Source organism: Erythrolamprus reginae, chromosome 1 (genome assembly GCF_031021105.1).
Source record: "Erythrolamprus reginae isolate rEryReg1 chromosome 1, rEryReg1.hap1, whole genome shotgun sequence".
NCBI lineage: Eukaryota > Metazoa > Chordata > Lepidosauria > Squamata > Dipsadidae > Erythrolamprus > Erythrolamprus reginae.
Genome location: NC_091950.1, coordinates 84,978,844 through 85,004,324, shown reverse-complemented (window position 1 = coordinate 85,004,324; position 25,481 = coordinate 84,978,844). Strand labels below are relative to the sequence as shown.

At 42.7% G+C, this 25,481-nt stretch overlaps 1 protein-coding gene across 1 annotated transcript in view; it reads right to left on the bottom strand.

Moving 5' to 3' along the window:
- The window catches only part of ITPKA (inositol-trisphosphate 3-kinase A), an 85,527-nt gene extending 60,423 nt beyond the window's left edge, over positions 1–25,104 (bottom strand). The window contains exon 1 of the mRNA XM_070757292.1: positions 24,240–25,104. Within this exon, the coding sequence (XP_070613393.1) occupies positions 24,240–24,680 (441 nt within the window). The 5' untranslated portion in view covers positions 24,681–25,104. The remainder of the gene's footprint in view (positions 1–24,239) is intronic.
- Positions 25,105–25,481: the final 377 nt, after the last annotated feature.

Below are 25,481 nucleotides of genomic sequence, written 5' to 3'. Positions count from 1 at the left end.
CATACTGTTGAGAAATGCAGTCTTCACATTCAAAAGCCACTGACACAAATGCATTTCGCCTTTTTATATTATACTACTCTGTTACCAGGGTGTGGATTTTTTTAGTGGCTATGTTTGTATTGAGTATGACAGTAGAACTCTGCCACCCAAGTGTTGTCCCAATGCAAAATTAAAATAATATCCCGAAATTAGATTACATAATCAGATTATCTTTAAAGGCTCTATTACTAGCATACCATCAGATAATTGTTTTCTTAGAAACTTTGGGCCTCTGAATAATTAGTGTTCTAAATTAAACCTACAAACGGAACAGGACTGAACAGTTCATGGAAATACTGGACTCATCTCATAGCAGTCTTAGTCTTTCTAAGCTTTTTTGGAACAGTTTGAAAGCAAACGTCTTCTCTTTTTTTCTCCCAAGAGTTCTCTGAGAAAATTCATTAAAAACAATCCCTAAAGGCACACCCAAAAGTTAACTTCTGCCAACCTATCTGTTGGGTTCCACCCCTACTCCAACGTATCTTATGAGAAGAAAGCAGAAATATCCTGAATGGCTCAGCAACAACCTCCAAGCGAACGAAGCTTGCTAAAGCATGTTCAGATGTTTCCACTAATGGTGAGAGTAGAACTGTTAAATTTATTTATTTATTTATTATTTATTAATCAGATTTGTATGCCGCCCCTCTCCGCAGACTCGGGGCGGCTAACAGCAATAATAATACAATGTAAGCAAAACTAAGATTTAGGTTAATTTAAAAACCCCAATTTAGAAACCAATCATACATACTGACATACCATGCATACATTTTATAAGCCTAGGGGGAGAGAAAGTCTCAATTCCCCCATGCCTGACAACAGAGGTGGGTTTTAAAGAGCTTACGAAAGGCAAGGAGGATGGGGGCAACTCTAATATCTGGGGGGAGTTGGTTCCAAAGGGTCGGGGCCGCCACAGAGAAGGCTCTTCCCCTGGGTCCCGCCTAACGATACTGTTTAGTTGGCGGGACCCGGAGAAGCCCAACTCTGTGGGACCTAACTGGTCGCTGGGATTCGTGCGGCAGAAGGCGGTCCCGGAGATATTCTGGTCCAGTGCCATGAAGGGCTTTATAGGTCATAACCAACACTTTGAATTGTGACCGGAAACTGATCGGTAACCAATGCAGACTGTGGAGTGTTGGTGTGACATGGGCGTATTTAGGAAAGCCGATGGTAGCTCTCGCAGCTGCATTCTGCACGATCTGAAGTTTCCGAACACTTTTCAAAGGTAGCCCCATGTAGAGAGCATTACAGTAGTCAGGCCTCGAGGTGATGAGGGCATGAGTGACTGTGAGCAGTGACTCCCGGTCCAAATAGGGCCGCAACTGGTGCACCAGGCGGACCTGGGCAAACGCCCCCCTTGCCACAGTTGAAAGATGTTTCTCTAATGTGAGCTGTGGATTGAGGAGGACGCCCAAGCTGCGGACCCTCTCCGAGGGGGTTAGTGATTCCCCCCCCCCCAGGGTAAGATGGGGTTGTCCTTGGGAGGCAAAACCCACAGCCACTCCATCTTATCAGGGTTGAGTTTGAGTCTGTTGACACCCATCCAGACCCCAACAGCCTCCACGCACTGGCACATCACTTCCACTGCTTCACTGACTGGACAAGGGGTGGAGATGTAGAGCTGGATATCATCTGCATAAATTCTGTACCTCCAGTTTTTAAGCTGTAATAAACTGAAAATGATAGCTCCTATATTACGTCATGCAAATGTCTGCAAGGGAAGGCTTAGGTTGACAGCTAATCAAATCCAGAATGAATCACTTATGATTCTCTGGGGAAAGGAAATTAATCAGTACAAAATCCCGAATTATGTGCCTGAATACCTTTCAGCCCTGATTTCAGTTTTCCCCTCTTCATTACAGCACAGAAAATGTGTGTTTCCCTTCAAACCTGGCTAGGTTTCGGTGAGATGAAGAAGAAGTGATTCATTCTTTCAGTTTTAAACAACCATCACTTCATTTCAGGGAAATTAAATGGTTCACTGTTTAAAGCTCTTAATAGTTGTTTCCTCAATTAAACAATGAAGTCATGGCATTTCCGTCTCTAATTGTCATCATAAAATAATCAGGAATAATGCTTTGCATTTATACAGATCTCTTGATCAAGCAAGCTTTGAGGACAAACATTAACTAATTTGGATCAGCTTCCCCAAAATAATTTCAAACGGGAAATTGTTCAGAATGGTTTCAGATGTTATAAATAAATAAACTTTTTTTTTCAGAGTGTATAGCATGGAACTTAACATATGCTGGGCAAGTATATCATTGAGATAGAAACACAGAAACATAGAAACATAGAAGACTGACGGCAGAAAAAGACCTCATGGTCCATCTAGTCTGCCCTTATACTATTTTCTGTATTTTATCTTAGGATGGATATATGTTTATCCCAGGCATGTTTAAATTCAGTTACTGTGGATTTACCAACCACGTCTGCTGGAAGTTTGTTCCAAGGGTCTACTACTCTTTCAGTAAAATAATATTTTCTCATGTTGCTTTTGATCTTTCCCCCAACTAACTTCAGATTGTGTCCCCTTGTTCTTGTGTTCACTTTCCTATTAAAAACACTTCCCTCCTGGACCTTATTTAACCCTTTAATATATTTAAATGTTTCGATCATGTCCCCCCTTTCCCTTCTGTCCTCCAGACTATACAGATTGAGTTCATTAAGTCTTTCCTGATACGTTTTATGCTTAAGACCTTCCACCATTCTTGTAACCCGTCTTTGGACCCGTTCAATTTTGTCAATATCTTTTTGTAGGTGAGGTCTCCAGAACTGAACACAGCATTCCAAATGTGGTCTCACCAGCATTCTATATAGCGGGATCATAATCTCCCTCTTCCTGCTTGTTATACCTCTAGCTATGCAGCCAAGCATCCTACTTGCTTTCCCTACCGCCTGACTGCACTGTTCACCCATTTTGAGACTGTCAGAAATCACTACCCCTAAATCCTTTTCTTTTGAAGTACAGTATTTGCTAACACAGAACTGCCAATACAATACTCAGATTGAGGATTCCTTTTCCCCAAGTGCATTATTTTACATTTGGAAACATTAAACTGCAGTTTCCATTGCTTTGACCATTTATCTAGTAAAGCTAAATCATTTACCATATTACAGACGCCTCCAGGAATATCAACCCTATTGCACACTTTAGAGTCATCGGCAAATAGGCAAACCTTCCCTACCAAACCTTCCCCTATGTCACTCACAAACATATTAAAAAGAATAGGACCCAGAACAGACCCTTGTGGCACACCGCTTGTAACCTGACTCTGCTCAGAATACTCGCCATTAACAATAACTCTCTGATGTCTATGCTTCAGCCAGTTGCAAAATCAAGAAACTATGCAAATTTGGCATTAACAGAACTGAGTCCTGTTTCCCTCCTCCTGTTTTTCCATCACACTCTCAGCATCTTACAGCCTTGCAGACCAAACAAACAAGATATAAGCAAGACAGCACTTCAGTCAGGTAGAAGAGATGAATACTATGGATATTGTAATTATCAGGATGGGCCCAAGACATCTATCTGAGAAGCATGTCCCTGCATTTTCTATTAACATAGTGATCACCAGTTATCCCGTGTTCTGTTAGATGAATAGGCCCTGATCTTCATTCTCCTTGGTGTCCTGAAATAATACCTCCTGTTGATCAATATTTGTGGCTTTACCTATGTTTAAATTAACTCTTGACAAAAAAATTAAAACTCAGTTAGGCCTTGTGACGTGACAATCTTGCAATACTGTATTGTCCTTCAAGGGATTAGAAACATAGAAACATAGAAGACTGACGGCAGAAAAAGACCTCATGGTCCATCTAGCCTGCCCTTATACTATTTTCTGTATTTTATCTTAGGATGGATATATGTTTATCCCAGGCATGTGTACAGTCATTTACTGTGGATTTATCTACCACGTCTGCTGGAAGTTTGTTCCAAGGATCTACTACTCTTTCAGTAAAATAATATTTTCTCATGTTGCTTTTGATCTTTCCCCCAACTAACTTCAGATTGTGTCCCCTTGTTCTTGTGTTCACTTTCCTATTAAAAACACTTCCCCCCTGGACCTTATTTAACCCTTTAACATATTTAAATGTTTCGATCATGTCCCCCCTTTTCCTTCTGTCCTCCAGACTATACAGATTGAGTTCATTAGGTCTTTCCTGATACGTTTTATGCTTAAGACCTTCCACCATTCTTGTAGCCCGTCTTTGGACCCGTTCAATTTTGTCAATATCTTTTTGTAGTCGAGGTCTCCAGAACTGAACACAGTATTCCAAATGTGGTCTCACCAGCGCTCTATATAGCGGGATCATAATATCCCTCTTCCTGCTTGTTATACCTCTAGCTATGCAGCCAAGCATCCTACTTGCTTTCCCTACCGCCTGACTTTTTGATTCGTTTTTTACTTGCCGTTAAATGTGAATAAAAATAATATTAATACTGAAAATAAATACATACATACATACATACATACATACATACATACATACATTGAATAAATAAATGGAATAAATAAATGGAATGAATGAACAAATGAATGAATAAATAAATAAATAAATATTTGTGGGTTTTTGCTGCTGTTATTACTTGCCATAATACAATGTGTATTATGCACACACTGAACACACTGTACAGAACTGCACAATCACACAAAGTACCGCTTTTGAAGAGGAAAGGCTGGATGGGAAATGGGAAGAAAAAGACAAGATTACAAAAGTATCCTTCTTCTCCTAAAGGCAACTTTCACAGTCACTCATGCAAAATATTTTTGACAATGGAAATTAAAGGGAAACATTTTATTCAATGACGCTATATCTCCCAACCACAGATACTAGGAGAAATGAACAGAAGATGCTTGGCAACTGACACACAATTGTGACGTTTGCAGTGTCCCAGGGTCATCTGATTACCTTTTTGCAATCTTCTGACAAGCAAAGTCAATGGGGAAACCAGATTCAGTTAACAATCATGTTACTAGTTTAACAATTGCAGCGAATCACTTAACAAATGTGGCAAGAAAAGTTATAAAATGGGGCAAAACTGGGTACAGTCTGCACTGGCTGCAATTGGTTTCCGGGCTCAATTTAAAGTGTTGGTCATGACCAATAAAGCCTTACATGGCATCGGACCAGAATACCTACGGATCCGCCTTCTGCCACATGAGTCCCAGCGACCGGTCAGGTCCCACAGAGTCAGCCTTCTCCAGATCCCGTCAACTAGACAATGTCGCTTGGTGGGGCCTAGGGGAAGAGCCTTCTCTGTGGCAGCCCCAGCCCTCTGGAATCAGCTCCCCCCAGAGATTCACACTGCCCCCACCCTCCTTGCCTTCTGTAAGAGTCTCAAGACTCATTAATGTCACCAGGCTTGGGACTATTAGACTTCTGCCCCTGGCCAACGAAACCTATGCAAGTTAGTGGATTGAATGAGTGTCTTTACGGTCTTTGGGTTTTTAGATTATTAGTTATTGATTGGATTCAGGATGTTACATATTGTTATTTTATATGTTGTAAGCTGCCCCGAGTCCTCGGAGAGGGGCAGCATAAAAGTCCAATTAATAAATAAATAAATAAAAACTCAACAAATTTCTCAACAACATAAATTTTGGGCTCAATAGTGGTCGTTGAGGACTACCTGAATCACACTGTGGCATTATTTATTCCATTGAGATTTGCGTAAACACAAGACATAAGCTATTTTTTTTATTTAAAAAAACATACACACACAATGGCTAGATTCACAAAACATGCCAAGGAAAACTATACTGCAATGTAGGAATGTATTCATGTTGAAATGACAAACAAAAGGTGGAGCTGTAAAAATAAGAAAAGTAGTTATTCCTCAATGTGGCTACTCAAACGTATAAGAGAGGCTTCGTATAGGTACAAATGCAAATATTGGGCAGAAATAGCACATCTCAGAAACTAAGCATAATATCCTTTCTCAAACATAAACATATCATGATGCAAATGAACCAAAGTTGTTTTTTAAAAAAATAGATCAATCTACTCAACATAATTACTCCTATACACACACAAACCATGTGTCTAACTAAAATTCCTAGAATTTCCAACACTAGCTAATTCTGGGAGTTTTAGTCATTGGGAGACCAAAGGTTTGGGAAGATTGCAATAGGTGCTCCATGCCTTACAAACAGGTTTCACTTCTTTATGTCCACCAAAAGACACAATACCGTGCAAAATTATACTGGTTCCTCCCAGTTTAATCCTGTCTGGCTGCTGACTCCAAGAGGAATCTTTATTCTTTGAAGTATATCCATCAAAAGGGTTTCTTTCACGCTTACTTTGAACAACACATGGTAAGCTTAATAAGACTGGCAAACGAAACATAAACTGGGTTCATTCAAGTTAGTTGAAATTACAGGAGTAAAATCCAACATCTTGAGGACACAAAACTGAAGAATGTCCATAGTTAAATTTGGCAGCATATCCAACAATCTGGTTTGATTTTGATTACACCATAAACAAATCACAACTAGAAGGTCACCAATGACCTGTAGAGTTGATCATGTTTCATATACAGTGATACCTTGTCTTACAAACTTAATTGGTTCCGGGACAAGGTTCGTAAGACGAAACAATGTTTCCCATAGGAATCAATGGAAAAGCGATTAATGCGTGCAAGCCCAAAATTCATCCCTTTTGCCAGCTGAAGCGCCCGTTTGTGCGCTACTGGGATTCCTCTGAGGCTCCCCTCCATGGGAAACCCCACCTCCGGACTTCTGTGTTTTTGCGATGCTGTAGGGGAATCCCAGCAGGGGAATCGCAGCATCGCAAAAACGGGCGCTTTGCTGGCAACAGAAGTACGGAGGTGGGGTTTTCCAGAGAAGAGAGCATCAGTGAAATCAGAGCATCGCAAAAACACCAAAGTCCTGGAAACCCCACCTCCGGACCTCTGTGTTTTTGCAATGCTGCAATTTCACTGAGGCTCCCCTCACTGGGAAACCCCACCTCCGGACTTCCGTTGCCAGCAAAGCTCCCATTTTTGGGCTGCTGCGATTCCCCTGCTGGGATTCCCCTGCAGCATCACGAAAACACGGAAGTCCAGAGGTGGGGTTTCCCATGGAGGGGAGCCTCAGGGGAATCCCAGCAGCGCAAAAACGGGTGCTTCGCTGGCAACGGAAGTCCGGAGGCAGGGCAACCCAGTGGGTTTGTAAGGTGAACATAGTTTGTAAGAGACAAAAAAATCTTAAACCCCAGGTTTGTATCTTGAAAATTTTGTATGACGAGGCGTTTGTAAGACGAGGTATCACTTTACATGAAAACATCCCCCCATTCACACTTCTTATTTTCAAACTAACTACTTTTAAATGAAGCAACCTTAGACTTTCTCGATCAACTTTCACCATTTATTCTTGCCCTTTTTAAAATGAAAAGTTGAGCATTTTTTGAAGCAAAACACTAACACAGCCATAATTCCAGTGTTTATGGGATTGAAGGCACTGTTGTAAATAAAGTTTACACTACAGTAGAACACTGCATTCGTTTTAAATGGAAAGAATGTAAAATAATAATAAAATGGCAGATGACACATTCATTATTCTGGTTTCTAATTCTTTTTGTTTTGTATGGAATAAGTTTCTTTCTGAGAAAAAGCAATATGAAAGAATCTATGTTAACATAATTCCAATGGAGAAAATATAGAGCAAAAATATCTCTCAGGTCGCAAGTCAAAACTAGAAAGAACTATCTGGATCAAAAGGATACTGAGCCTAGTACAAGCTCCCTCTTCCCCAAATATATTCTGAAATCACAAAATGAGAAGTGTGCATTATACATTATACAAGAGAGAACAATAGAGTTCACAGATATTTCTGTCAATCCAGCGTGAAAAGTCAGATCCTTACCCACCACTTAAAAATCCATTAGAAACCTTTCCCTGAAATTTCAATTTAAAATATACACGTTGTGCATGCTTAGTTTATGTAATCTGTTTCTGTTTCTCAACTGAAATGACTGGTACTTTTAGTTCACAGTTTTGAAGTGTGGGTGCTGTAATTTCAAGCAGTATAAGAAAGATGGAAACAGATAAAGTGAAAAACAAAATCTGAAAAGTACTGCAAAATCCTTTTTCATCTGTGCAACCAAAGCACAATACAAATCAGCTTAGGGACTTCTCTAGTTAACAGTAGTCGGGGTTGGCGTACATAATTTTAGTAGCAGTTCTCCAACTTTAAGAAACATTAATGCCAAATAACATATCACAATTTTGCAGTGGTTTTGCCTGCTGCGACAACTACTTCAGGACTGATCTCCCTAAGCTCAAAGAATTCCAACTATAATACTAGGTAAGAATCTTTTTTAAATAAAGGTCAGCTTATGTGAAGCCTTTCTCTTTTCCCTATTCTTGAAAAAGCGAGATGTATCACCACTAATCGTATTGGTTATGTAGTGAATTTTTATAGTTGATTTAAAACTTTAAAAACAGATAACGTTTCTAGCATAGCATGCCATCAATTTTGGATCCAATAATTTATATTTATCAGTCAATCAAAACTGTAGTTGCTGCATTTTGGAAAACAGTGTGGTTCCCTATAAAATTCCCATATTACCAAGACTGATGGTGGCCAGTACAGGTAGTCCCCCTCTTACAACCAACAATTGAGACCAACATTTGCTAAGGCAGAAATTTATTAAGTGAGCTTTGCCCCATTGTACAATTTTTCTTATCACATTCATTCATTCATTCATTCATTCATTCATTCATTCATTCATTTGGATTTGTATGCCGCCCCTCTCCGAGGACTCGGGGCGGCTCACAGCATATACAGAAAAACAAGAATAATAGCAATCCAATTAATACATTAAAAAACAATCTTTAAAATTCTAATTACAATATCATTAATATCATTCGTTCAACAATCAAACTAAAGCATTCATTGGTCAGGGTGGAAGATCTAAGGAACTCCAGGCCTGGAGGCAAAGATGAGTTTTTAAACTCTTCCGGAAGGCGAGGAGGGTGGGGGCAGTGCGAATCTCCGGAGGGAGCTGATTCCAGAGGGCCGGGGCCCCCACAGAGAAGGCTCTTCCCCTGGGTCCCGCCAGCCAACGGGACCCTAAGGAGACTAATTCTGTGGGACCTCACCGGTCGCTGGGATTCGTGCGGCAGAAGGTGGTCTCAGAGATAATCTGGTCCTATGCCATGTAGAGCTTTATAGGTCTTAATCAACACTTTGAATTGTGCCCGGAAACAGATTGGTAGTCAATGCAGTCCGCGGAGTGATGGTGAGATATGGGCATTTCTTGGAAGGCCCAAGACTGCTCGTGCGGCTGCATTTTGGGCGAGTTGAAGTTTTCGAACAGTCTTCAAAGGTAGCCCCATGTAGAGGGCATTGCAGTAGTCGAACCTCAAGGTGATAAGGGTGTTAAGGTGTTAAGTCAATCACTGCAGATGCTAAATGAACAACACGGTTATTAAATGAATCGGGTTTCCTCATTGACTTTGCTTGTCAGAAGGTCGCAAATGAGGATCACATGACATCGTGACACTGGAACGGTCATAAATATGAGTCAGTTGCCAAGGGTCTGGATTTTGATAACGTGAGCACAGGGATGCTACAACGGTCATAAGTGTGAACAATGGCCATAAGTCACTTTTTTCAGTGTCCTTGTAATTTTGAACAGTCACTCAACAAACCGTTGTAAGTCAAAGACTACCTGTATCTAAGCAAAGTATCTAAGCCCTCATCACCTCGAAGTTCGATTACTGCAACCCTCCTACATGGGGCTACCTTTGAAAAGTGTTCGGAAACTTCAGATCGTGCAGAACGCAGCCGCGAGAGCCGTCGTGGGGCTTCCAAGATTCGCCTATGTTTCTTCAACACTCCGTGGCCTGCACTGGCTGCCGATCAGTTTCCGGTCACAATTCAAAGTGTTGGTCATGACCTTTAAAGCCCTACATGGCATTGGACCAGATTACCTCCGGAACTGCCTGCTACCGCACAAATCCCAGCGACCGATAAGGTCCCACAGAGTTGGCCTTCTCCGGGTCCCGTCAACTAAACAATGTTGTCTGGCAGGCCTCAGGGGAAGAGCCTTCTCTGTGGCGGCCCCGGCCCTCTGGAACCAACTCCCCTGGGAGATTAGAACTGCCCCCACCCTCCCTGTCTTTCGTAAACTACTCAAGACTCACCTATGCCGCCAGGCATGGGGGAGTTAAGATATTCCTTCTCCCTAGGCCATTACAAGTTATGCATGGTATATTTGTGTGTATATTTGGTTTTATAATAAGGGGTTTTAGTTGTTTTATTAATTGGATTGTTACATGCTGTTTTTATCATTGTTGTTAGCCGCCCTGAGTCTGCGGAGGGGGGCGGCATACAAATCCAATAAATACAAATACAAAGGCCCATTTAACCCATTTAGTGATAAGCACTTCAAGTGGATTGTTGCCTGATCAATCTGCAAAGCCAAACAGAAGAAAAAGAATGACCAATGCATTATTGCACATTGGGCAGCTGATTGCCTCAATGACAAAGAGAGAGAGAGGGCCTTTTGTTGTGTATAAATATGATTTATTTCTATGTGTCAATTAACAGCTGATTGGCTGAACACCAGGTTTCTAGGAATTCTCTAGTGTTTTTTGGATTTGGCTGGGTCTGAGAGGTTTAGTTTCCCAACAGAGCACCTGTGAGCTTCCTAGACAGGTGTCTACAGCCCTGGCAACATTAAGACCTGTGAACTTCAATTCCAAGAATTCCTCAGCCAGAATTCTGGGAGTTGAAGTCCACAAGTCTTAAACATAGAAATATAGAAGAATGACAGCAGAAAAAGACCTCATGGTCCATCTAGTCTGCCCTTATACTATTTCCTGCATTTTATCTTAGGATGGATATGTTTATCCCAGGCATGTTTACATTCAGTTACTGTGGATTTACCAACCACGTCTGATGTTTGTTCCAAGCATCTACTACACATTCAGTAAAATAATATTTTCTCATGTTGTTCTGATCTTTCCCCCAACTAACCTCAGATTGTGCCACCTTGTTCTTGTGTTCACTTTCCTATTAAAGACACTTCCCTCCTGAACCTTATTTAACCCTTTAACATATTTAAATGTTTCAATCATGTCCCCCATTCCCTTCTGTCCTCCGGACTATACAGATTGAGTTCATTAAGTCTTTCCTGATAAATTTTAAGCTTAAGACCTTCCACTATTTTTGTAGCCCGTTGCCCATTAAAGTTGCCAAGGTTGGAGACACCTGTTCAAACCAATCCTAGACAAACCAGAGAGCACCAAGGACTCCTTTATCCGAACTCATTCTCATTTGCATAGGCCCACCTACCAATCACAGCAACTTTATTATTGATTTTATACTATTCAATAGTAGTTTGGGGTGGGGGAACACATGTAATTCTAATTTAGAAATAGAAAACCAGCATGGTTTTGGATGACTTATAGCAATTTCTCTCTCCCTACGGCAGGTAAGAGAATTCGCTAAAGTAAATGAAAAGTCAGGACTCCGGTAGTTTAAATCAAACTGGTTTATTCATGGCAAGAGAGAATACAGAACACTGGAACGGTAGATTTGCCGGAATGAGGGCAACGGCTAACCCGTTGCCCTTTTATACTCTTTTTAACGCGGGCTTTTCCCAACTGACACACATTTAACTTTCGCGGCTATTTTCTGAATAGCCGCGTCTTAACCAATCGCAGATTTTCTGCGAATATTTTTAAACAAACACAACACCCCTCCCTCTTCGGCTGAGACCATGATTACGTGTTAATCCACGTCACATAGTCCTGCAAGCGGATTGGTGGCTTTACAGATCTCTGGGACCTGCGCAGTTCATTTTGCTGGGAGCTGCTTGCCTGGACGGCTGGCTCCGTTGCTCCGCTAAGGCTAGTCTCTGACGGGCCTGGTTGCGATGATGCATTTTGATCTTCGCCGGCCGCCAGGGGCAACAAGCAGCCATCGCTGGAGTCTCGAGGTGGTTCTGGTAAGTCCTCTATTGGTTTGTCTACAGTAGGCAAAATGTCTGAGTTAGTCTTAATTCTTTTGCGTAGTTGGTCGACATGCCGATGCCAACTGCGTCCATCTGTTAATATTACAACATATGTTTTTAAACCTGTTTTATCCAATACTGTTCCATCTTTCCATTTATCGTTCGAATCATAGTCTTTGGCATAAATTAAATCCCCGATGTTAAACTGTCTCTCACTTTGTAGTTTTATTTCTTTTTGGTCATTTTGGTAATTTGGGTGAATTCTGTCTAATTTGGAACGAAGGTTTCTGCCCATTAAAAGTTCTGCCGGGCTTTTGTTTGTAGACGCTGACGGCGTAATATGCTGAATGGTTAAAAATTCATCAATTTGTTGTTGCCAATCTCCTAATGGTGCTTTGTTTAATGCTTCCTTTGTGGTTCTAACCATTCGTTCTGCTTGCCCATTAGCTTGGGGAAAATGAGGTGGAGTGAGCACATGCTTTATGCCCTGGTCTGCAAGAAATAGTTCCATTTGACGGGCTGTTAACTGAGGCCCGTTGTCAGATACCAAAATATCTGGAATACCATGTGTGGCAAACATTTTCCTTAAAGCCTTTATAGTTGCACTAGTAGTTGTGGATGCCATGAGTTCAATTTCCAGCCACTTGGAGTATGCATCCACAACCAGTAAAAAGGATTGGCCCCTGATTGGTCCTGCAAAGTCAATATGTATTCTAGACCAGGGCCCTCTTGGTGTTGGCCACTCTGATGGTGTGACTTTTGGTGGGTTGGGTCTTGTTCTCTGGCAGGGTATACAACCACCCACCCATGACTCTATGTCCTTGTCCAAACCTGGCCACCATAAATGACTTCTGGCAATAGTTTTCATTTTGACTATTCCTGGGTGACCTATATGCAATAACTGCAATGCTTGCTTCTGTAAGGATTTTGGAATAACAACCCTGTCTCCCCACAATATACAATCTTTTAACACATTTAATTCAAACTGTCTATTCTTAAAAGGTTGAAATTGGTTTGGTTGTTGTTCAATTGGCCATCCCTTTAATATCCATTGTTTAATGTATTTCAAAATTGGATCTGCTTGTGTCTGATTGGCTATTTCTGTTGCTGTTAATAACGTTTGTTTACTAGTTTCAATTAATAAAACGCTTGAGGCAGGGGCTGGATCACTGACTAATTCTGTTTGGGGGCACCTGCTTAATGCATCAGCATTTCCTATGTCTTTCCCCCCCCCTGTGGATTAATGTATAATTGTAAGCGGCTAGAAAAATAGTCCAACGAGTCATGCGAGGAGAAAGAAAGGCGGGAGTTTGTTTGTTTCCCGCCAAAATGCCTAAAAGCGGTTTATGGTCGGTGATTAACGTAAAGGGCCGACCACAAAGGTAATAATGAAAACGTTTAACTCCAGCGACAAGGGCTAACGCCTCCTTATCGAGCTGGGAGTAATTCCTTTCAGCTGCCGAAAGAGTTTTAGAATAATAGGCTATTGGGGCTTCTGTGCCGTCCGGAAAGTTATGGCTGAGGACGGCTCCTATGCCGAACGGTGAAGCGTCGCAGGTTAGGGATAAGGGCATAGCTACATTATATTGCACTAGGACACTGTTGGAGGAAAGTAAATTTTTTACTGCTTGGAAAGCGGCTTGTTCTTTTGGTCCCCACGTCCAGGCAGAGTCTTTCTTTAGGAGGTTATGAAGCGGTTCTGCCACCGTCGCTTTCTGTTTAAGAAAGACGGAATAAAAGTTAAGGAGTCCTAGGAATGCTTGTAAGTCTGTCTTATCTGAAGGGATGGGGGCATTTCTTATGGCATCAACTTTGTCATTTGTGGGGTGAATTCCAAAACGATCTATTGTAAAACCCAAGAATTCAACTTTGGGCACAGCCCAAGAACATTTGTCTGCTTTTAAATGGAGTCCTGTTTCTTTAAATTTAGTTAAAACGCGCCTGATTCTGTCCCATAACTCAGATTTGGATGTGGCTGATATTAATACGTCGTCGAAATATGGAACGACCCCAGGAATATTATTTAAAATGCGTTCCATCAGACCCTGAAAGATACCTGGGGCGGTAGAGACTCCAAACTGGAGCCGGGTGCATTTAAAGGCACCTCTATGAGTTACGATTGTCTGGGCCTCAGAGGTGTCTTGATCTACGGTGAGCTGTTGATATGCCTGTGCCAGGTCCAACTTCGCGAAGATGGACCCATTTCCTAAGGTGTGCAAGAGTTGTTGCACTACTGGGATTGGATAGGCATTATGCTGCAGTGCTTTATTAATCGTGGCTTTATAATCTGCGCAAATTCTGATAGAGCCATCCGGCTTAACGGGCGTTACAATAGGAGTTTCCCATTTGGCATGATCAGTGGGAACTAAAATGCCCTGAGCTATTAATTTGTCCAATTGTTCATCCACTTTAGGCAAAAGTGGAATGGGGATTCTGCGGGGCTTTAATCGGATAGGCGAAATATTTGGATCCAAATTAAACGAAATGGGGCTGCCTGTATATTTACCCAGAGTGCTAGAAAAAACTTCGGGAAATTCTTTCAATAAATCATTTGGGTCAAAAGAGTCACATACATTGTTAACCCCTGAAATTTCGATACCTAAAGGTTGTAACCATCTAAGTCCCAGTAAGGAGTGTTTAGGACCGTCAACCACTAACAGAGGTAAAAACCCTTGAAATTTTTTAAACGCAATAGGAACATTTAAGCATCCTAATACTGGAATTGAATGGCCCTGAAAATCACTCAAACCCGGTTCCCAAGGTTGCAAGTCAGTTTGTTTTACACGAGGTAAATATAATTTAAGTTTTTCCCAAGGCATTATGGAATGTCTGGAACCGGTGTCTAATTCCATTTGGCAGGGGTGGCCGTTGAGGAAAAGAGAAACAAATAGCTTGTTTTCCGCAGCGGGAAAATTGCAGTTTACGGAAGAAGGGGAGTTACCTCGTTGGTTAGAAGAGGGCGGGTTGTCAGCCGGGCGGGAAACGTTGCGCGAAAACGGTGGTCGTCGATTCCTCGGTGAAAAATAGGGTCGTTGGTTTTGCTGAGTTGCTGGAGTTGGGTTGGCGGCGCGGCAGACTTCAGCGATGTGGCCGCGGCGCTGGCAACGGCGGCAATAGGCGTCCTTGAAATGGCAGCGAAAACGAGGGTGATTTCCGTTGCAGCCGGCACATCTGTCTGCACGGAAGGCGTCTTTGGCGTCCTGGTCGGAGGCTCTTCGGATTTGGAGGCAGGTGTCGTCTGGAGTAGTGGATTCCGAGTGCTTTTCATCAGGAGGGCAGGCGTGCCAAGGTGATTCATCAGGAATGTGATGAACGGTTGAGGTTGCGCGTTTAATTTCGGCAACAGATGTTTCAGATACCTCGGAGGCTTTTGCTGCCTTAAGAATGTCTTGGAGAGAGGCATCCTCATCAACTAAGTATTTCTTCTGGAGCGTGATATTGGTTAGACCGAAAATAAGGCGGTCAATCAGCTGTTCCTCTGGATCCTTGTATTTGCACTTCGGGAGGAGTGCGCGTAGGCGAGTTATAAAATCGTTGGTGGATTCTCCGTCCGCTTGCCTCATCTGAGCGAATTGATGGCGGTATACGCGGACAGGAGTCGTCGGCTGGTAATGAGCGGCAAGTTTTGCTTGTAGAGTTGACCATGCGACGGTTTCCAGAGTGTCTGGGTCAACGAGTGTAGAGGCTAGGCTGTAGACTTCTGTGCCGCAATAAGCGAGGAATATAGCTTTCTTCCTCTCGTCATCGGCGTCATGTAGATTGCTCGCTTTCAAGAAAAATGTGAATTTGGACATATACGAGGTCCAAGCTTCCGTCTCGGAGTTGAATACGGGCGGCGGTGGAGCCATGGCCGAGTTCATGGCTGCGTTAGCGGGAGTTCGACCTCCTCGTCGCCACTGAAAAGTCAGGACTCCGGTAGTTTAAATCAAACTGGTTTATTCATGGCAAGAGAGAATACAGAACACTGGAACGGTAGATTTGCCGGAATGAGGGCAACGGCTAACCCGTTGCCCTTTTATACTCTTTTTAACGCGGGCTTTTCCCAACTGACACACATTTAACTTTCGCGGCTATTTTCTGAATAGCCGCGTCTTAACCAATCGCAGATTTTCTGCGAATATTTTTAAACAAACACAACAGTAAACAAATTTCAATCTATTATAATAAACACATTAAATGACTCCCATAAAAACTATGACTAACAGCTTGCTCTTCTTTTAAAATTTTATATATAAGAGCACCTGCTTAACTGCAGAACAGATTTGTGAAGAACATATTATTGCCAAAATTGGTAAAACCACATGGGATAATCTTTCCAGCCCCTTCCAAACAAGTCACACTCACAGTATGAAGCATTTTTAAAAACTGTTTTCTTAAGACAAAAGCTTTGTATACTAGAATAGCAGCCGATCAAGAAATTATTCTGTGTAGTCTAATTGAATAGTAATACTATATCAGATTACGAATGCGACTCAAAAGACTGCAAAAATTCAAATAATGACAGAGTTACAAAATGGCTGGCAGCTGTTGTTATAAAAGACTTATAATCTCCTAACTATTTTTTATATCTAGACACGCAACTCAGCTTCTAACCCCTGAATCGATATTTTTTAAGTGTGGCAATTTTAAGCGCTATGGATTTCAGCTCTTAGAAAGGAACGTGCTGGCTGGGGAATTCTGGGAATTGAAATCCATACAATTTAAAGTTGCCAATCCTGGGACATACCAACCTAGATATATAAATTAATTTTTCAAAGAAAGAGCTCGTTTGCATAACAAGGAATGCTGAAAGTCACACACTGGATTTGCACTGCTAAGACATCTACTAATTTCAGACTGGAAATGATCAACGTATGAAAATTGTTGTATTAATGTATTGTTTATTATTAGAGGTTTTGCCAACCATGAATTCAAGTAAGTTGAATACACTTTTAGTGGTGCCTGAGAGTAGAATTTAATTTAGATGTAAGGCAGGTTCTGTAGAGAAACATAAGCAATTACCTAGAGTAAGAATGCTCTGTGCTGACTTTACAAACCAGTGCTTTCATATATTAAAAGTAAGTCCGCCCAACTATTTTCCAAGCTTTGATGAATCAACGCCTTTTCTCAACTTCTGAGGAGTAAGCACAACATCAAAAGGTGGATCTTTGTTTCCCTTCCATTCCTGTTGATATTAATCCTAAACATTTCCATGCAGAAAACGAGCTGTGTCAAATTGCTTTGCTTCCATCTTTAGATCCAAGTTGTGCAAGTATCATCATTTGAAGTGTTCCCTTCTGCACTTTGTAAGTACTCTTTCCTGATTCACAGCAGACAGACTACCCTTTATTGCAGGGGTCTCCAACCTTAACAACTTTAAGACCTGTGGACTTCAACTCCCAGAATTCCTCAGCTAGCAAAACAAAGCTGGCTGAGGAATTCTGGCAGTTAAAGACCACAATCCTTAAAGTTGCCAAGGCTACTAGTAAGAGAGAAACATAAGGATAGGGGACGGTAGGCACGCTGCTGCATTTATGCACGCCCCTTACTGACCTCTTAGGAATCGGGTGAGGTCAACAGTGGACAGTTTAAGGATAAAGTTTTGGGGATTAGAGATACAGAGTCTGGTAGTGAGTTCCATGCATTAACTACTCGGTTACTAAAGTCATATTTCCTGCAGTCGAGTTTGGCGCGGTTAACTTTAAGTTTGTATCTGTAGTGTGCTCGTGTGTTGTTGTGGTTGAAGCTGAAGTAGTCGTTGACAGGAAGGACATTGTAGCAGATGATTTTATAAGCTATGGTTAGGTCTTGTTTATAGCAACGTAGTTCTAAGCTTTCTAAAACTAGGATTGTAAGTCTAGTTGCGTGTGAGTGGGGGAGTGAAGGGCTCTTCTAGTAAAGTATCTCTGGACATTTTCTAAAGTGTTTATGCCCAAAATGCAGTGTGGATTCCAGACAGATGAGCTATATTCAAGAATTGGTCTGGTGAAAGTTTTGTATGCTCTGGTTAGTAGTGTGAGATTACTGGAGCAGAAGTTACCTAGGATTAGGTTAACAACTCTTGAAGCCTTTTTGGAGATGTTGTTGCAGTGGGCTTTGGCACTTAAGTTGGAGACCCCTGCTTTATTGCTATGTCCTTCAAATCCAGTTAGGAAGCTTGATTTAAAGAATAACTTTTTAAATTAACCAATTCCATCAATTCCTGCTATGCCTTCAGTAAGAATACAAGCCTACATTAATGTTATAAGGTTTTTGACACTCGGAATTTGTTTCTGAGTTTGGGCAAAACAGGAAACTGAAGTTAATTAGCTCAGGAAGGATTCAGGCATCGTATGCCAAAAAGGGGGATGGAAAGGGTCTGTATGAAAAGAAAGACAATGTGGAACTGGCCAACCATAGCTAAGCCCTGGCAGCAGCCCTTGAGACTGTGACATTTGGGGAAAGCATGCACTGAAAGCGCTGCCAGACTCAGCTAGGATTATCCCATTCACATGCCATGTCTTTCAACATGGTCCATGAGGATCAGAATTGGTTATATGGAAGAAGACGTAACATGATCGAAACATTTAAATATATTAAAGGGTTAAATATGGTCCAGGAGGGAAGTGTTTTTAATAGGAAAGTGAACACAAGAACAAGGGGACACAATCTGAAGTTAGTTGGGGGAAAGATCAAAAGCAACATGAGAAAATATTATTTTACTGAAAGAGTAGTAGATGCTTGGAACAAACTTCCAGCAGACGTGGTAGATAAATCCACAGTAACTGAATTTAAACTATGCCTGGGATAAACATATATCCATCCTAAGGTAAAATACAGAAAATAGTATAAGGGCAGACTAGATGGACCATGAGATCTTTTTCTGCCGTCAGTCTTCTATGTTTCTATAAATTAAAATACCCTAGGACATCAACAGAATAGAGCAGTGATGGCGAACCTTTTTTCCCTCGGGTGCCGAAAGAGTGGGGGCATTATTATTATTGTTATTATTATTATTTATTAGATTTGCATGCCGCCCCTCTCCGTAGACTCGGGGTGGCTCACAACAATAATAACACAATATATAACAAATCTAATAATTAAAAGTCACTAAAAACCCCTTATTAAAAAGCAAACATACAAACAAACATACCATGCATAAACTGTATACGCCCGGGGGAGATGTCTCAGTTCCCCCATGCCTGACGACAGAGGTGGGTTTTAAGAAGTTTACGAAAGGCAAGGAGGGTGGGGGCAATTCTAATCTCCGGGGGGAGCTGGTTCCAGAGGGTCGGGGCCGCCACAGAGAAGGCTCTTCTCCTGGGTCCCGCCAGACGACATTGTTTGATCGACGGGACCTGGAGAAGGCCAACTCTGTCGGACCTAACCGGTTGCTGGGATTCGTGCGGCAGAAGGCGGTCTCGGAGTGTGTGCGAGTGCCCACACCCATAATTCAATGCATGGGGAGGGCAAAAACAGCTCCTCTCACCTCGCAGAGGCTCTCTGGAGCCCGGAAACGGCCTCTTTCCCAACTTCTAGTGTGCCCAGTAGGCTTGTGTTTCTCCCTCCCCAGGCTCCAAAACCTTCTCTGGAGCCAGGGGAGGGTAAAAACACCCTCTCCCACCCCCCAGGAGGGTCTCCTGAAGCTAAAAACGCCCTCCCAGAGCCTCTGTGTGAGCCAAAAATCATCTGGCTGGCTCACACATGCATGTTGGAGCTGAGCTCATGTGCCAGCAGATATGACTCTGTGTGCCACCTGTGGCACCCATGCCATAGGTTCACCCTCACTGGCATAGAGGTTTAGATTCTATTCCAAAAGAGAGCCTTGGAGTATATGTGGACATAACTGTAGGTGAAAGAAATTGGCTTTTTTTCTCTCAAATCATGCAACTGCCCGCTGCTTGATCCTGAGAAAAAGGACAGTTGTATTAAGAAGCTGCAAACAGATGTTGCATTAATATAAGACTTCAAACCTGCTTTTTTAAAATTGAGCCTGAAAGTTCTGGACAGCCTTAATTCCTGCACAGTCTCAAATATTACTATGTTTTTCCTCCCTCCCAAAAATGCTGCTAAAAGACAAGGTTTATTTTAAGAGCATCATAGCCTTCCTCTTTGTTTTCATTTTGAAAACTGAAAGAGTACTCTAAAGAAATACTAAAAGTTAACCTTCTCAGGTTCATAAATTTTATGCCAAACAGTTCATATTTTTAGGAAACAATTATAGCTGTTCTGGCTCAAAAGATTCTGCAATCAGTTCTTAGAGTTGTTACCCAAACAATGAGAACTCTTGAAGAGTTTATCATGTTTCCATTATCAAAATGTGTGTTGTGTGCATGTTTTTTAAATTATGGGTTTTTAACTTTGTATTATTAGATTTGTATTGTACATTGTTTCTATCACTGCTGTGAGCCGCCCCGAGTCTACGGAGAGGGGCGGCATACAAATTAATTAATTAATTAATTAATTAAAATACTTTTGTTTTTTATTTATTATCTTACACAAGAGGAAGGTGACATTTTTAAACACCTAGCTCAGAGGTCTTCAAACTTGGCAACTTTAAGACTTGTGGACTTCAACTCCCAGAATTCTCAGCCACCACAGCTAGGTGGAAAATTCTGTGAGTTGAAGCCTACAATCGCAAAGTTGCTAATTTTGGGGACCTAGCTGAATAAAAGTTTTAATTAGACCTTGTGAATTGCCATTGAACCAACCATTCTGGCTTTGAGCTTTTGGAGCTATTGCCTCTGATGCTCTTGGAGTAGTTCAGTTAATGCTCAGGGTTGCATAATTGAACGTACAAATAAATTCCTGCCTAAAGTCTGTGATTAAAAAGTGTTGTATAACTGGCCATTTTCCTTTCAGACTTCCCAGTTACAAAGAGCTCTTCTCAGAGACCATGATATTTAAAATAGTATTTCCATGCTGAAGAAGGTATGTTTTTGTTTATGTTAATTTTAAAGCAATGTTTGTATGTAATATGCAATACTGTGTGTATATGTACCATATTAATTATGTAATTAGTTATGTAATTATGTAATTAATTAGTTATTAATTATTATTGTGAGCCGCTCAGAGTCCACTGGAGTTGGGCGGCATATAAAGTTTACTAAATAAATAAATTAATAAAGTGAGGCATCAAAACCTCTAAGTTTTCAAATGATCTAGAGCAGGTTTCCTAAACTTCCATGAGTTGACACAGACAGAATCCAGGGGAAAGTACAAGTGAAAAACCTTTTTGTTGTACATTGGTGCAATAAATCTACTTTTCCTAGAACACTAGTTTCAAGTGAATAGAATGGTGTGGAAGACGCTCAAATTTTGTTTCCTTTTGATTTTCATTAAAACATACATTTTCATTGTACTGTTTATATTGTTCATTTTGATATTTGGGTTTTTAGGGGAGATTTGTCCATTAAGATGACACTAAAGGGAATGAGAAAAAAAGTTGTGGAACTTCTTAGTAAAGAGAAGCAGAAAAGGAGTTACAGGTGAAACTACTGGGCTGTCCAAGGTTACCTCTATGATTTTGTATTTATATATTCCATTTCTAAGGCCACGACTTCTATAAGATATTACTCATATACAGGCATATATTTCACATATATTTTCAGTTCTTAAAATACCTAACATTTACTAGACATCCAGCTTATTTCCTTGCTACAACTGAAGACAGGCACTAGAATGTATGACTGAAGAATGAAACTACAATGAATCATTAGTGCAATCAAGTTGTGATTTAGGAGAGCAAATGTGTTGAAACCCACGTTGTGTTTCCAACTCAGAAATTTCAGAGGTTTGTAGCAGTCTGTTTCAGATCAGCCATAGTTATGACCTATAAAGCCCTTCATGGCATCGGACCAGAATATCCCCGGGACCGCTTTCTGCCGCACGAATCCCAGCGACTGGTTAGGTCCCACAGAGTTGGCCTTCTCCGGGTCCCGTCGACTAAGCAATGTCGTTTGGCGGGACCCAGGAGAAGAGCCTTCTCTGTGGCGGCCCCGACCCTCTGGAACCAGCTCCCCCCCAGATATCAGAGTTGCCCCCACCCTCCTTGCCTTTCGCAAGCTCCTTAAAACCCACCTCTGTCGTCAGGCATGGGGGAATTGAAATTTCTCTTCCCCCTAGGCTTATAGAATTTATACATGGTATGCTTGTATGTATGAGTGGTTCTTTAAATTAGGGTTTTTTAGATTGTTTTTAATATTAGATTTGTTTACATTGTCTTTTTATATTGTTGTTAGCCGCCCGAGTCTTCGGAGAGGGGCGGCATACAAATCTAATAAATAATAATAATAATAATAATAATAATAATAATAATAATAATAGTTTGCAGAAAACAAATGGACCACTTTCCTTTCTCTGCATTTTGGACTAAGCAAAATCTGAATGGGCAACTAGAGCAAGGCTTTTTCCTTCCCCGGGGAATTGCCAGGTCTGCATAACCAGCACCCACCTTCCCAACACCTTCCCTCCCTCAATCCACTGTCACCAGCATCCCAGCATGATAGAATCATATCAGCCTGTCTGCCACCCTTCTCCCAGTAGCTTCTCTGTCTCTGAAAAAAAAATTAATGTTCTGGGGTTTTTGTTTTTTGCTCCCCTTTTAAACCTTCTCCCTGAAACAAAACAGATACCTTTTGTTCTAGGCACAGACTAAAAAAGCACCCAAAACATCAAAGTTTTGCCTTGCGCAGTATTTCCGATATGGGACCATTTGAAAAACCAAACCCCCTAATTTTTCTTAGCATTCTCGCTACTGAGAAATACCCACAATTTATGTAAACCTCTGTATTCCATCAAGAGTTGGAGTTGTTTTGTTGTTGCGTTCATTGCTGTGAGCCGCCCAAAGTCCTGATGGAGTTGGGCGGCATATAAATCAATCAATCAAGTGCTTCAGGTGGAATGGCAAGGCAGAGAACATTTGCTAAACGTGGAGTTACACACACAAAAGAAGAAGAAAGCAGCAGGGATTGTCCATGCAAACTGTTTTCTAAGAGGAAAAAGCTTAAGCAACAGGAAAAAGCTTAACCAACAATACACGGCATTGTCAATCAAACTGTCCGTCCACTCCACAAGCACTGTGTCCACCAGGATCTCCCCTGTGAAAACATCTGCTTTGCATACTCTTGAGGTTTAGGGAAACTAGTTTCCCTAAGCAGTTGACATATAAAAGAGTGAAACATCTGACAACTACAGGTGTGGTATTTCCCCTTGAGTCAACAACACATACAGAGAGGAAAACCTCGCAATCAAATTGATCACACTCGGTAATCTTTCCCTTGCTTATAAATCTACGTGGCATTTCTTTCCAAACGCCTATGTGTTGATTTCAGCTACAATTCATACGGAGACCTTCCCTTCAAACTGCCTGGAGTGGGGGGGGGCCTAAGGGGGGGGGGGGCTACCTTCGGCATAACGAAACAGCATGCTCCCAGTTGGCTAAAGCCAAGGAAGGAAAAACACCAGGCCAACCAGCCCTTAATTAACCAGGTTAGTAGTTTAGCAATCCCAAATCAACCCAGCTAAACTCTTCCAAGGGCTTCCCAAAAAGCCCTTGCTGGCAAGCCGGGCAAAAAGCCCCCTTACTCCACGAGTCAAAAAGAGGACTGTGAAAATAGGTACTGACCCCCTCGCATCCTGGACATAAACTCTTTCAACTCCTACCCTCCAAACCGGATTGAGGACCCGGATTGTGGGGGCAATATGCTGGCTCTGTTAAAAAGTGCTATTGCTAACATGTTGTAAGCCACCCTGAATCTAAGGAGAAGGGTGGCATTAAAAATAGAATAAATAATAAATAAATAAACAAATAAACAATAAATACACACTGCACGCCAAGACAACTAGACACAAGTTTAGTTTCCCCCCCAAACGCCATCACTCTGCTAAACAAATAATTCCCTCAACACTGTCAAACTCTTTACTAAGTCTGCACTACTATTACTACTAGTTTTTTTCTCATCATTCCTATCACCTATTTCCTCCCACTTATGAGTGTATGATTGTAACTTGTTGCTGGTATCCTTAAGGTTTTTATTAATAGTGATTGTTTCCTGATTGCTTATTTGACCCCTATGACCATCATTAAGTGTTGTACCTCATGATTCTTGACAAATGTCACTTTTTTCTTTTATGTACACTGAGAGCATCTGCACCAATGACAAATGCCCTCTGTGTCCAATCACACTCGGCCAATAAAGAATTCTATGTTGGGGGGGGGGGTTGTACTAAGTCTGAAGCCCCGCTCCCGGCAATGGTCTCCCGCGGCCGTCGGGTACCTGGTGTGTCTCCTCGCCGTGTTCCAAGTGAACGATCCCTTGGCTCCTGCCTTCCGTGTCGCTCAGCAGGTCGTCCTCGGAGTCCTCGAAGAGCGACGAGGAGCCCGTGGAGGAGAGCGACGAGGTCGAGAGCCGCCGGGAAGACTGCAGCAGGTGCAGCGAGCTGTCCGTGGTCAGCCAGGCGCCGTTGGGCTCCGTCGAAGGAAGAGGACCGCGCTGCGCCTCCCCGCCGTCCTCCTCCGAAGTTACGGTCAGCTGCGGGATGACCGCTTGCAGCACCCCGTTGCGGGGCCGGCAGTTCTTCCGGGCGGGCTCCGGCAGCTGCCGGCTGGCCATGGCGCAGCGAGCCTCGAAGAGCGAGCACAGCTCCCCCACGCTCAGCTGCCGCCTCCGGCCCAGCTCCGGACTGTCCCCGTCCTGGGCTTCTCCGGGATGATCCATTCAGGGGGTGGCAGAAGGCGAAGGTAGGCTAGCGATACCCGGCTACCGCGAAGGGTGAAGGGAGCCCGGCCGTCCAGGTGGAGAGTCCGGGCCGGCAGCGGCGGCGAAACGCTCGGGCGACTGCTGCTGCTGCTCCTCCTCCTCCTCCTGGCACCTGGGCGCCGGGAAGCACGCGACTGAAGAGGGCTCCTCGGGCGGCCGCCGCTGCATGGCCCGCCCGCCCGCGCCCCGTCAGGCCGATCCCGCCGTCCTCTGACTCATCCCTGGGAAAGTGCCCGGGTTGCTTCACCACCACCGCCCCTCCGCCTGGCCCCGTCTGGGTAGAGGAGCGCGCGGCTGCCCCACGCTTGCCTCTCGGGGCGGCGTGCGCAACCGGGAAAAGGGAGGAGTCCGGCATGTGCGTAAAGGAGGGCCCGCCCGCCCCGCTTTTCCCTCCTTCCCTCGCTTACTCACTCCCACACGGAGCCTTCGCTCTGTTTGCTTTGAGGTAGCGTCACCTCTTCTTGTTGGGTTTTTTTGTTTTTTTCGCTTTCAACGAAACCTGGAAATTTCTCGCCGAATTCAACCTTATTTTTAAAAAAACGGAGTAGCGCCAAGCAGCAGAATCTGTCAGGGAAACAAGTTTCCCTCGGCTAAGGCGACTTTTTGGGGCCACCTTCCCCTGGACGGGGCAAAGTACGACTGGCTTCCCTTAGCCCCGTCTCGCCAATAAGCGTCCATGGAAATTATAGCAATAGCATTTAGACTCATATACCGGTTCATAGTGCTTTGACAGCTCTCTCTAAGCGGTTTACTGAATCA